Source organism: Nannospalax galili, unplaced genomic scaffold, assembly GCF_000622305.1.
Source record: "Nannospalax galili isolate Female #2095 unplaced genomic scaffold, S.galili_v1.0 scaffold186, whole genome shotgun sequence".
Lineage (NCBI taxonomy): Eukaryota > Metazoa > Chordata > Mammalia > Rodentia > Spalacidae > Nannospalax > Nannospalax galili.
Window position 1 is genome coordinate 9,832,188 of NW_008358774.1, and position 13,605 is coordinate 9,845,792.

At 40.6% G+C, this 13,605-nt stretch overlaps 1 protein-coding gene across 1 annotated transcript; it reads right to left on the reverse strand.

Annotated features, from left to right (window-relative positions):
* Positions 1 to 390: 390 nt before the first annotated feature.
* Positions 391 to 13,067, reverse strand: Arg1 (arginase 1). Its single transcript, XM_008822121.3, has 8 exons — positions 12,949 to 13,067; positions 8,064 to 8,136; positions 5,692 to 5,866; positions 3,467 to 3,626; positions 2,115 to 2,209; positions 1,486 to 1,590; positions 1,153 to 1,289; positions 391 to 934 (listed from the first exon to the last, which is right to left on the reverse strand). The coding sequence occupies exons 1-8, from the start codon at positions 13,003 to 13,005 to the stop codon at positions 765 to 767; spliced, it is 972 nt and encodes a 323-aa protein (XP_008820343.1). The 5' UTR covers positions 13,006 to 13,067; the 3' UTR covers positions 391 to 764.
* Between the last annotated feature and the right edge of the window lie 538 nt (positions 13,068 to 13,605).

Consider the following 13,605-nt stretch of genomic DNA (forward strand, 5'->3'; position numbering starts at 1 on the left):
GTGGGAATTTTCAAAGCCACAGATAATTTTTGGTGAAATCCTAATCATTGTTAGTAGCTCTTGGAAACAAAATGGCAGTTCCAGAATAAATTTGGGGGAATCCCTTCTTCCCTTAAGGCCACCTATATATACTAAAATTATCAACAGTTAACATGCTTTTTTAGAAAAAGCAAAAAATCTAATATCAGTGAACTTATAGATTGCCTAAGCACATGATCATCCAGATGAAGAAAGCAGCCTGAGCTTTAATTGCTTCACCAAGGTCTTAGGGGTGATTATTTCCATGACTTTCAGGAGTCTTTATAGTAGTTTTAAGCAAGATGTACATGTAGTATAATATGTACATGTGTATGTGTGTTGTGTGTACTTAGAAAGATGCAGACCACAGAATCTTGTTATAAAGAGTTTATTACAAAAATCACATTCTTTGAACAACATGGACACATGATGACTCTCCAGGCTGCAAGCCTTTTTTACATTGCTGTGTATTTTAAATGCCAGCTCATGGAAGTTAGTTTATACCTCTTTAAGGATGACTCTCATGCCAAATGAGAAATACATGCTTTCTAATTTCAGAGCTGTTAGAACTGTTACACATCCTGGATTTTCTACCAGGAGGGAGCTGGTAGAATGTATGCTAACTAACTGGAAAGACAGCTTTCTGGAAGAACAAGTCTTTGGGAGAGTAACTGTTGGCTTAAGTAAATTATTGGGTTTGCTAATTATGCCATCAGCTGTGAGATTTTCATGTGATGCTCCCACACTCACTTGGGTGGGTTAAGGTACTCAGTCATAGGATTATGATTACCCTCCCGAGCAACCCCAAAACAAGCCAGGGTTAATGCTACTGCTGTGTTTACTGTTCGAGTCACCTCTTCTGGCGTCTTCCCCAGAGTCGGGTTTACTTCCATGATGTCTAGTCCTGAGAGTAGCCCTACAACAAAAAATGATAATGCAAATGATAAAATAGCAGACTTAAGGTCAGTGTTGACTGACTGCAAAGCTTATCTAGCAGGAAAGAGATGCTAACCCACAGGAAAGATTAGTTAACACAATATATGGTGGGCATTTTATAAGTAGCAACAGGCTTGCTTTTCAGATCAGAGAGACCCAGTGTACACTTGTTCCTTTGTGCCTCTGATTTTTACCTACCTGTCTTGTAAATTTCTTCTGTTATGTAGATACCTTCTCTATAAGATAGACCTCCCACAACAGGTGTACCAGTAGCAGGTGTGATTGATGGGTCCATTCCATCGACGTCAAAGCTCAAGTGAATGGGCCTTCTCTTTCTTTTAAGAAATAAGAAAGAATTTAAGTTTCACTAGTGGTTAATAATTAGTAACCAAGTATAGTTCTTATCCTACTTTATAAAAACAGCTTGCTGGAGTCCTATAGCTTTACTGAGACTTTATTGATAACTTATGTTGATTAGTGTCAGTGGCAAGCCTTTGTTGAACAGGTGCACATGAAAGAGAGCATCATTACCTTCCTAGCAGATAGCTGAATGTCTCTTCCATCACCTTGCCAATTCCCAGTTTGTCCACTTCAGTCATTGAGAAATATTTAATTCCCAGAGATTTTATAATATAGCTATAAAAGAAGAGAGTTAAGTTAACCTATAGTTAATAAGGCTATTCCCTAGTGTTTCCTTTGAGTGAAAAGATTAATGTGACTAAAAAATATAAAGTAAGTCCTATGAACTGTGTTTATATGCACATAATCTTTCTTGTATATTCAGAGTAACTCAAGTTATAAATTGCCTGGATCCATACATGTGTATATAAATGAATATACTTTTATTATGTAGTTATATCTACAATACATGTATATATTGTGACGCTGTTTAAAATAATTTTCTTGGGCTGAAGTGATGGCTCAGCAGTTAAGAGCACACATTGTTCTTGCAGAGGAGTTCAGTTCCTAACACCCACATTGTACAACCCACAACTCTGTAACTCCAGCTCCAAGGGGCTCTGACTCTTTCAACCTCTGCAGATACTGCACTCGTGCACATACATATTTAAAATTAACAAGATCTTTAAAAATAAAGTTTCCTCTTACAAGTTTGACCGGTAAAGCATACCTAGCATAAAAGAGAAAGGAATAAACTTAACTGTTCCCCAGGATCCACATCTCGCAAGCCAATATACACAATATCCTTGGCAGATATACAGGGAGTCAACCAGGAGAATCCAGGTACATCAGGGATCTGAAACAACAGTGTTTCTGTTTAGAACAATGTGTTTCTCTTGAGCAAATCTGCACTTAACGTTAAAGACACTCGATTGCCTATATACATTTAGAGTATAAATTGAGAAGAAATGATTTTAAAATAATGTGAAGTTCAGGAGGGGATACCTGCCTCCCCTTGTGATAGTCTTGATTGCTTTGGCCTTACCAACATCACTGTGTGGCCCAAGCCTACCTGGAACATTTGTGCCCCATTTTTGCTGTCCCCAGATTTCTTTCTAATATCAAAAAGTATGCATGTTTCCATTACTTTAGTAGCCTCCATCTTTATTTCTGTTTTCCAAAAAAGGACTTCATGCAGAATTTTTTTAAGTTTCTAACGAATAGGGAGAGATGTCTTCCTCGTAGGATTTAGCTGGATGCTTCTCACAGTAAAGATAGCCAGACATGGTGGCACATTCCTGACATCTCACTGAGAAGGCAGATGCAGGAGGTTCAAGGCCAACCTGAGCTACCTAGCCAGACCTTGTCTCAAAGAGAAATAACTGTAATCTGCATTTAAAAGTTGCTCTTTCAAATAGTCTCTGTGCTATAGAGGGGGCACATGATTAAAGGGAAAGTTTGTGCCATGTAGTACAGAGATAGGAATGAGCACCTGCTTCTTGCCCTTGCCTTACACTGTCCTTGACATACAATCCTGGGCAAATTGATTACCCCTGAACCTTGTGAAAGGTTACTCTCCCCCACCTTCTGACAAGGGCAGTTTAGGAATCCAATGGAAAGATAATTAACCCTCTGCATCCTTGAATTCTACCAACTATGGATTGAAAATGTAGTTAGACCTGTGTTGGTTTGGTCTGCACTGAAAATGTATAGGCCTTTCCCCATTGTTTTTCCCTAAACAATACAGCTATAACTTGTTATATAACATTAGATATTATAAGTGGGCCAGGGCAGGACTGAAATATATGGGAGGACATGAAGGTTATATGCAAATACTGTGCCATACTGTATGAGGCGCTTGAGCACCTGTAGGCCTTGGTATTGGTGAGGTTATAGAACCAATCTCTCATGGATATAGGGGGAAACTCTATATGAAATCAGTTTGCATATTGTCCAGTAAGAGCCCTACCACCTTCATCAACCAGCCCTTTGCTGATTTACTACAAATTACACCAAGAGTAAATTGGGGAAAGACACTCTCCACTAGCCCTCTACCCCCGGAGCTACTATAGAAAAGCATTCCTTTATAACAGAGCACCAACAAGCCTTTTACCTTTCCTTTTAGTTCCTTCATGAGGAAAGACACAGGTTGCCCATGCAAGTTCCCAGTGGTGGTTGTCAACGGAGTGTTGATATCGGTATGAGCATCTACCCAGATGACAGCGAGGTCAGGGTGGACTTTGGCATGGCCAGCGATGCTCCCAATCGCCATACTTTGGAGAACAAAGTTTGTGTGAATATCAGGTTTGCAATGCCATCACATACATCAGATTGTTAGTTCATTTAATGCACCTGCTTCCTTACAGTCCAAATAGCTTCTGCACAGCCCATAAATATGCTAGTTAAACCACTGTAACAACAGAGAAGATAGAGCTTACACTCAGCACACTTATAAGCTACGGTGACATTGCTAACATTACTTTAAAATGTTTTATCATTTTACTGTTTAAAATTGCCTTATAATAAAATCCCAAATTATAACTTTTCAAAAAAACAAAACACTAGTCACTAAGAATTTTAGCTCGAGATGCATTTCAATTCTCGTCTCTTGCTAAGTATGTAATTCTCTGTAGTTAATTATGACCAAATCCTCCAGTTTTTCTCAAGATGTACCTCTTTTATAACTGGAGAACATCACTGGGAAGTTCCTTTGTCCACTACAGCCAGAGCGTCTCTGGTTAATGCTTAAGTTTTCTGCTTTAACTGCGTACTCTCCTGCCACATAGGTCCCACTCTTAACAATCAAAGTCCATCCTACATACTCCCAGAGCCAAACACTTTTGCCAGAATTGGAGCTTTAGTATCTTGCACAGAAGATAACACTTTAGGATAAACTATGCAATGCCTGTGCTCCTCCACTGTGAACAGTTAAATATCACTCTGAGAATCACAAGCTTCTAGCTTCTCAAAGTGGAAAAATGCACACCTGCAAGTCCAGGCTCAGGCATGACTGTTCATTAGGCTTGATGTTTGCTTTGATTTTAAGTTTCTTGTCTTTTAAGTATTTGCCGCTCTTAACATTTCCAATTGCAATTTTTTCCATTTGAAAACTTCAGGTTTCCTACAGAAGCCCTGGTAAGGGATGTTAGAGAGGAAACTAAGGGCGGTGAAGGAAGGGGCTCTTGCATCAAGAGCTGCAGGGATGTCTAAGCTCCATCCTGTCAGGCCTTTCTGGACACATGATCCCAAAGTGTGAACATTAAAATGGCTCTGGGCACAAAACTGATCTTAGTTTTGGTGAAAATTTGAAAATAAATATCTGGTAATATGGATATATATGTAAATGGATATATATATATATATAATGATGTAATTCCTTGATGAAAAGTTATACAGGAGGAAAAGAAATAATAGTTACATGCATACTGTATAGTAACAGAAGAAAATCTGGGAACCAAATTCTTATCTTTTTGGTTGTGAGCCTGAGCCTTTAATGGCTCAGCCATCTCTAGCCGTACATAAGGAAATTTGTATTTTATACAAAATATGAATACCACACACACATAATTGTTAAACTGATTATGTATTCATGTGTGTTCTCTCAAAAAGCCTAGAATTTTTATAATGGAAAGCACATACTTATTCTTTTTTCCTGTGGTTTTTCCAGGTTTATGGAGAGTAATTTACATATGGCACATTTACTTTTCAGTTACATTGGATTTATAGCTTTACAGCAAAGTACTTGCACACCAGTAATTCTGACATTTAGCTCCAGATAATACTTTGTGAGCACTGTCTTGGAAAGAACATACTTTTAAATTGTTTACCTAAATGAATTGTAGGTGCCAAGTAATCAAGTAGAATGAACTGTGAATTTCCCCAGTGATTAAGTAGCATAAAATATAAGGCTATGGTGAAGATTTGCTGAAATCCATTCATATTTCATATTTTTTTCTGCTGTAATAGATAAAGATACTTTAAGACTTAAGCTGGAGCTAAGTCTATATTGCCATAGTAAATAACCTATAAAAATTTTTTTCTTGGTCTTTTTGAGACAAGGTCTCCCATTAGCCCCCGCTGGCCTGGAACTCACTATGTAGACCAGGCTGGCCTTGAACTCACAGAGATCCACCTGCCTCTGCCTCTGCCTCCCCTGGAGTGCTGGGATTAAAGGCGTGTACCAGCATGCCTGGCCTAAAATGTTTTTTAAAGTCAAAAAATGTATAAAATATCACTGAGTGCTTTCTTGTCTACATTTTCTCTTGTGGGGCAGTCTTGACTATCCTACCTTTGCTACCATTTGTGCCCAACCCCCAAGGATATATCCAGTCCACAGACCTGTGGTCTCCGCCCAGCACCACGCTGACTCTTCCATTCTTCTGGGCCTCTGCCACAACACCAGCCAGCTGCTCATTGGCTTTTCCCACAGTCCTTGGGTTCTTCACAATTTGAAAGGGACTGTCATTAGGGACATCGGCAAAGGACAGGTCCCCATAGTCTTTCACGTCACACTCTGCAATGAGAAGTTTGATGTTACTGCATAGAAACATTACAAATCAGTCTAGAGGGTGATTCCAAATGTGCAGAGTATGTTTTCAGAAGTTTAAGCAAAGTCAGGAAAGACAGTAACCATGGTAAAGGCAGAATCGAATCTGCTTTGCATCTTGATACCACTTTCCCATGCTGTTGCTGTAGACCAGGCCCTCTGTATTTCCTGAATAAATTCATGTGGACTGGACACTGAAATACAGTCATGTATTGTGGTCTTCATCCAGCAGTCTCTCTCTCTCTCTCTCTCTCTCTCTCTCTCTCTCTCTCTCTCTCTCTCTCTCCATACAGAGGCCAGAGGTCGACCTCTGGTGGATGCTGGAGATTCGAGGTCAGGTTGTCAAGGTCCCAAATGAAATTGTGGCAGTACTGTCTAAATTCTCCGGCTCTGTCTCAGCTAGTCTTGCTTCCCGCCCAGCCTGCTTTCTGCTGAAGCAGCCCAGCTTCTTCCTCCCACTGCCAGCCTCACAGTCGTGGTGCGGGAATTCTGTATGTGCTGAGCACTGAGCCTCACAGTTCAGACGGCTCGGGAAATGCAAACTTTATTTATAATTTTTCACATAAAAAATTTGCAGGTAATGCAAAGTTCCAAGGACCTGGGTATGATTTCTATTATGAAAAGTTCTGAAATAAGCTTCAAAATTCGAGAGCTTCCTAGAAGACTATGGTAAGGGATCAGTTTAGTGTTCTGAACTAACTAGTCTTCATTCATAGCAATTATTACAACTGTATGTATGTGTAATTTAGTATCAGCCTCAAGAAATTTCACCTGATGTATGACCAACTTAATGCTACTTAATGGAGGACAGATTCATTTGCTCAAGCTTTCTGTTCTCCAGTGAGTTGAACTCCCTCCCTTTTCCCCTTTTCCTAGCTTTCTTCCATGATCCCACATTCCCTCACCCCTTTCTCATTCTCTTTGCTTCCTTCTAGCTTTACGAGGTGAAATTCTATTTAAACACATTCATTTTAAGTGTACAAGCCAACAAGCTTTGGAAATACCTGCAATCCTGTGACCGCCACCATGTAAAACACTTCCGTTCCTTCTTAATCGCTGTCCCACTCCCAAGAATTGTCAGTTTGCTTTCTTTAATTTTTATTCATTTATTTACTTTTATTTTATGTGCATGAATGTTTTGCCTGCATGTATGTAGGTGCATTACATGACTGTAATATCCACAGAGACCAGACGATGGTGTCAGATCCCCTGGAACTAGAATTATGGACAGTTGTTAGCTGCCATGTGGGTGCTGGGAATGAAACCTGGGTGTTCTGCGAGAGCAGCCAGTGCTCTTAACTGCTGAGCCATCTCTCCAGCCCCTAATTTGCTTTCTTTAGCTACGTTTTTATCTTTCTAGAATTCCACATTGATCCAGTCTTACAGTATGTAGTCTTGTATCTGGCCTCCCACCTGTGTTCTGTAGAGACCCATCAGCATTCTTGTCTCTGCTATGGTCTGGTCTTTCCTTCTATCGAGCACTATCTTATTGCTGGCCATACCACATTTCGTTTTCCTATTCACCATTTGGGGTATTTTATTGTTTCAATCTTTGGAGTACTATAAATATTACTTCTACTCATTCAAGTACAGGTCTTGTATGTTTAAGAAGCTATCAAACTGCTTTCCGAATGGGCTGTTTGATCTCACTTTCATGCTAGAAATACATGAGGGTTCTAGCTACTCCACAACCTCACCAACACTTCATCATACACATTTATGTTCACACACACATACACACACACACACACACACACACACACACACACACTAGATGCTATTGTTGTTTCATTTTATTTCTTTTCACAAAAAATAGGGTCTTGCAGAAGCAGGTGTATTTCTTGCAGCTTTTATTTTCATTTTCAATTTTCCCAAATTCCTTGTCCTCCACCCAACCTCTAGTTCACGTACCCATAGATTTGTTTGTGCAATCGTTTGGCCTGAGTGAGGAAGTGAGAATATTCAACCAACAACGTCTACTGAGCATGCTTCCCAGGCCCTGCTTCTTCAGCAGGACGGGGCTCTGAGGGTGTAGGGTGTAGTGGGTACCACAGTTCTGTTGTATAAATGTCACTCCCGACACACTCCACCTTCTTAGGAGCCCATCCTTCCTTGAAAGTGAGGAGGACATCAGGTGCTGATCATCTTTCAGCTTAAGTGTTACCTTGTTCTTTCAGCTTCTCCACCAGACCAGCGCTCCTCAGTGCCACAGGACCCTTCTCTACTCCTCCTCGTGGCTAAATGACCCAAAAAATAAAGAATCCAGTCATGATTGTGACTATCAGATGCCAACAAGAAAAACTTCCTTCTTGTTTAATGAGTTGAATTAAGCTATCATTTGGAGCTCCTACCGAACCAGATACATTTTCTCACTTAATCTTTACAGTGAAGTGGAGTGAATTGCTTCTACACCAAATAGAAGGAGCTAGAATCACCAAGTTAGATGATTTTCATACTGGCCATCTTTTGACAAGCGACAGAACCTATCTTCCAATAGGTCTTGGATTCCAAAAACTGCATGCCTCTTGTGATCACATCATGCTGTCTACAGAACAAACACATGTTTTGCGCAAGAATACCAAGTGGGCATCAAGTATGGACACTTAGTGACAATTTTTGTACACAAGTTGTTGCTTCAATGCTGATACAAAAACAGGACGCTTCTAATTGAGTCTGAACAGGGTGTGCCATGAATTGCTATCGGAACAGATGATCTTTGAGCTGGGTCTTACAACAGGAGTAGATGATCAGGAAACTGACCGGGTCATGGAGAAGCTTTACACACCAGGGGAGCAGCTTGGGCAGAAAAAAGAGAAAAGAAAAAAGCCATGAACCTAAAGGGCAGTACAGTATGAGTCAAGCAGACACCAGGATGAATAAGAATAATCCTGTAGGGCTGAAAAGGCAGTTCAGTCTGTAAAGTGCTCGCTGCATAATCACGCAAGGAGAAAGGAAAGTATGGCCCAGAGATCTAAGTGCAGGCCACAGAGCAGTAACTTGGGGCTCTAGGAGAGAACACAGGCAACCAGGACAGTCATCACCTAAGAGCTCAAACCACCAGCCCAGTCATTTCAAGTTCTGACCTGTTTAAACTACCATGAGAAATCTCACCCTTGCTGAGGTGATGTTGGGGAAGCTAAAGGGCTTCTGATACACAAAAACCTTTCTCAGTCCCGGCTGGCAGAGGTCTAAAGAAGTAATTCTTTTCTGTATCTTCCTGATCTTAATTTCCAATAGAACTTTAAAATACAGAAAATGAAAAAAAAATTTAAGATACAGAACATAATTTTGGCCAAATGATTGGTTGCAAAAGTCCCATGTATTTATCTCAAGGATTGGGACTTGGCCCTAAACTAATCAAATATTTCCTCTCAGGTTAATTGACAGATGACCTATCCTTGGTGCCAAGTGAATTCTCAATGTCAAATTCCTATCCCTAGCCACACATACGCTGCCATTTTTTTTCTCTTTTGCACCATCTTAAAATTGTTTAAATCTTATTTTGAATTAATATATAATATTAATATATTTACAAGGTATTGCATGATCTCTTGATTCATGAGACAGTAATGCCAACTTAAAGTGGTCGGCACATCCCTCACCTCAATCTTTTATCATTTCTCATAACTCTCTTTTGAGTTATATAGTGAATTATTCCTTACATGCACATGTGCACACGTGTGTGTGTGTGTGTGTGTTCATATGTGTGTGTGTCCAGGCCAGAAGACAACCTCAAGGTGTCATTCCACAGGATCTGTCCTCATCCTTTTTGTGTGATGGGGGTCTCTCACTGGCCTTGAACACATCAAATAGGATAGGCTGGCTGGTCAGTGAAATCTATCCTGTGAAGCTCTAGGATTATAAACAGACATCGCCACACCCAATGGTGGTTTTTGGTTGTTTGTTGTATTTGGAAGGGGTTAGTTTTTTGTTGTTTGTTTGTTTGTTGTTTGAGACCAGGTCTCACTGTATAGACCAGACTAGCCTCGAATTCACAAAGATCCATGCCCAGACACCATGCCTGGACCTAATTTTTTTAAAACATCGGTTTCTGGGGCTCACATTCAAGTGCTCATGGTTATGCAACAAGGACTTTACAGACTGAATTGCTTTTTCAACCCTACAGGATTATTCTTATCATCCTGGGGACTGCTTGGCTCATACTGCCCTTTAGGTTCATGGCTTTTTTCTTTGTCTCATTGTTAGGTGTCGGTCTAAACATTTTTACCTGTGGTGTGCTATATGTTCTGGTGGACAACTGACATGCAGGAGATGGTTAGAATTCACAATTTGATATGATTCCCTAGCCTTTTCCCCTTCTCTTTTTTAGCTGTCAGAACAAATCCCACAGACCTCTCAGTTGACACTGTATTTTTTCTGTTATAAGTTTGTCAGTGATGTTTTGGTTTTTTTTTTTTAATACAGGTTTCATGTAGCCAAGGCTAGCCTCAAATTCACTATGTAGCTGAGAATGACTTTCAACTTCTGATCCTCCTGCCTCTACCTCCCAGGCATTGAGACTGCAGGCCCACACCACTGTGCGGAGCTGAGAATTGACCCAGGGCTTTGCTTCATGCACGCTAGACAAGCACCCTACCAACTGATCCACATCCCCAGCCCCTCACAATGACATTTTCTAGCATTCTTTTTATTTGTTTGATCAACACTGCTTTTGATAATTGGTCTTTTCTCATCGCTTATTTTATCTGCCCACTTTGGAAATTGCTTTGTCAGCATGATTGACTTTTTAAACTTTGTTCTGCTCAGTTCCTCACTGGCCACAAGTAAAAGATTTGTCATAGAGTTGAGCCCTCTGAAGAGCATCAGTGTAGGTCAAGGGTCCAGGCCCTGACATCAAGCAACCTTGCCTGAAACCACACAATCAAACCTCTGTGACCATGAGCAAATTAGCAAACCCCTCTGAGCCTTAATTAACTCAATCTTATAATAAAACAATACCTACATCATTGTCCTATATTGAAGTAAGGGAGGAGATGGAGCTCTTCTCAGATCCAACCTTCTAACCACCTGCCCTCTAATCTCTCTTTTGCCAGTGTGTCAAAATTTTACCTCATTTAGGTAGGGCAACTGCTTATTATTATGTTGGCATCTCTCCCTCTGATGGATGGCTTAGTACAGAAAGTCTGTCTCATTCTTAGTAATCCCAGACAATAAGCCCCAGTGTCATGGCTGTGTTCAATGGGAAGAGAGAATTATGACAATGGAACAATGCATCAGACTACATTTTAACATATGGTCCCCTACTGGGGCTGCCACCATCACCGTTATCTGTCTACCAAGATCCAAGGGCCAGAACCTGTTTTCCTTCCTTCCTTCCCTCCTCCCTCCCTCCCTCCCTCCCTCTCTTCCTTCCTTCCTTCCTTTTTTCATGTTTGCCTCCCTCCTTTCCTTCATTTGTGCCAGTTTTCAATTCTCTCTGTGTTATAAACCGTTTCAAGAATAGGTGAGAGGCTAGAGAGATGGTTCATCAGTTAAGAGCACGTACTGCTCTTCCAGAGTACTCAAGTTTGGTCCCTAGTACTCATGCTGGGCAGCTCACAACCACCTGAAACTCCAGGTTCGGGGAATCTAACACCTTCTGTGGTCTCTGTGGGCACTGCTCTCGTGTGCACATACCCCCACACAGACACACACATAATTAAAAATAAAAATAAAATATTCTATACAAAGAATAAGTATTACCATGAATTTTAAGAATATTTTATTTTTACTTATATGTGTATTTGTGTGTGTGTGTGGATGTGTGTGTGTCTGTGTCTATACACACACATGTGTGGAGGTGCCTTCAGAGCCAGAAGATGGTGTCAGATCCCCTGGAGCTAGAGATACAGGTTGTTGTGAGCCACCCAACAATGGGTGCTGGGAACAGAACTCTGGTCCCCTGAAAGAGCAGCAAAGTACATTTAACCACTGAGCCATCTTTCCAGCTCCCGTATTATGAATTTTAAAAAGCAATACATGTCAGCAAAATGCCCCTGTGTTCTGGGAGAGCTCTTTGGAGGGTTTCCAGGGGGAGGTGAAACAGTATTTACTGACAGACCAAATACAGTTTGGGCCTCCAACCTCTGACCTCTTCCAATCTGTTTTGCAGTAAAAAGCCAGGGCTCAGAGAGAGAGTTGAAATTTAAGAAGGGAAGAGGCTCCCTAATTCTAAAATCCAAGAGAAATACCTCATTTAAAACCAAAACAACATTTGGAGTTACAACACGTATACTGTCTGGTTTGTCTTGGATTTTTTTTTCTTCCTCTTTAAACACAGATCATGTTGAAGTCTAAGGCATTCTGTCATCTCATTATAATTAGCAGAATGAGTGTACCCAAGCAGGGAGAAAAAAAGACAGTCCATTTAGATGTTGCTGACATGTGTTGACTCACACTTAGGTGGTCTAGGCAATCTGGAGATTTATGAATCCATTAGTCCTGACAGGGGTGTCAATCTGCAGTATTTTTTGGTTGTTCTTTGCCCTCAAAGAGAGATGTATAAAGCAGTCTACCTAACGTCTGAACTAATAGTTTTATAGAATCATTAAAGCTCAAAATAACATGAATTCTTCACAGCATTGCATAAAACAATAATATTTAAGGATCCAAATTAAAGCAAGCCACCAACCCATTACATTTTTTCCTTGTGCACTAGTTGTATAACCAAACCAATATGTTTTCTTACAATTCTTCCGCTCCAAACTCAGAAAACATCAAACCAACAAGAGCCACAAAAACTAGCAGAGAAGCTACAATGCAAATATAGGTCATTTCAACCCAGATGAGAATACTTTTGCTTAAGCATAAGTAATGCCTCAGTAGATTCAAATGAAACAGACTCTGGGTGGAATCAGGAGCCACGAGAGTTTAGTGGGTTTAAGACCTTGTATACTTTTACCATGCCACAAAGTGGTAAGAGGACTTGATTCCATGAGCCCAGAGGCCAGATTGTACAGGGAAACTTACAACAAGACAGTAACACCTGGCAAGAGTTAAAACACAGTATCTTCCAATAAATTCCAGTATAAAGCCAGACTTTTACTCACCTGTCCCTTGGACAGAGGCGCTCCGATAATCCCTATGGGTTTTGGTGTGGAGCTCATGCTCTCGAGCACTGCTGTCTGCTGCACCTGAGTTCTCCAGCTGGTCACTACCAGCAGCAACCCTAAAAGACAGAGGACACATCTTTTTCCCCCCTTATAATTGGGTTGGATCTGTTTATTCAACAGCTGACTCCACCTACTGAGTGGAAGAATGACAGAGTCAACAGAAACTTCATAGATGGAATAGCACTGTTTCTCGGAGCCTAGCTAGGTCTCTAGTTAGTGAGCATTATTCAGCTTCCAGATCACACCCTTTCGAAAAAGCCAGCTGGATGACATTAGTCTTTCCTCAGACAATTGACAATTACGTGTGGTTTCATAACCGCATGTGTAACACTAGAGCCCCAGCCTGTGCAGCCCCAGGGCAGGGCACTTACCTTCTCCAGCCTCAGAATCTAATAAGGAGTTGTCTAGTAAGCCTGGTGCTGGGAACACAGGTCTCTTCCATCTGTAGCATCAAGACTTCATTCATTAAGATCAGTGGCTAATCCTTGAGATACATTTCAAACACCATCAGGTAAACTGGTGGGGAAAGCAGCAGATGTTTCTTTTCTTTTTTTTTCTTTTTCTTTTTCTTTTTTTTTTTTTTTTTTTTTTTTG

Coding starts and splice junctions, on each gene's coding strand:
- Arg1 (XM_008822121.3), bottom strand. CDS start 13,005: ATGAGCTCCACACCAAAACCCATAGGGATTATCGGAGCGCCTCTGTCC. Junction 2,210..3,466: donor TGAAGGAACTAAAAGGAAAG/GTAAAAGGCTTG, acceptor CTGTTGTTTCAG/ATCCCTGATGTACCTGGATT. Junction 935..1,152: donor AGAAGAAATTTACAAGACAG/GTAGGTAAAAAT, acceptor TTTTTGTTGTAG/GGCTACTCTCAGGACTAGAC.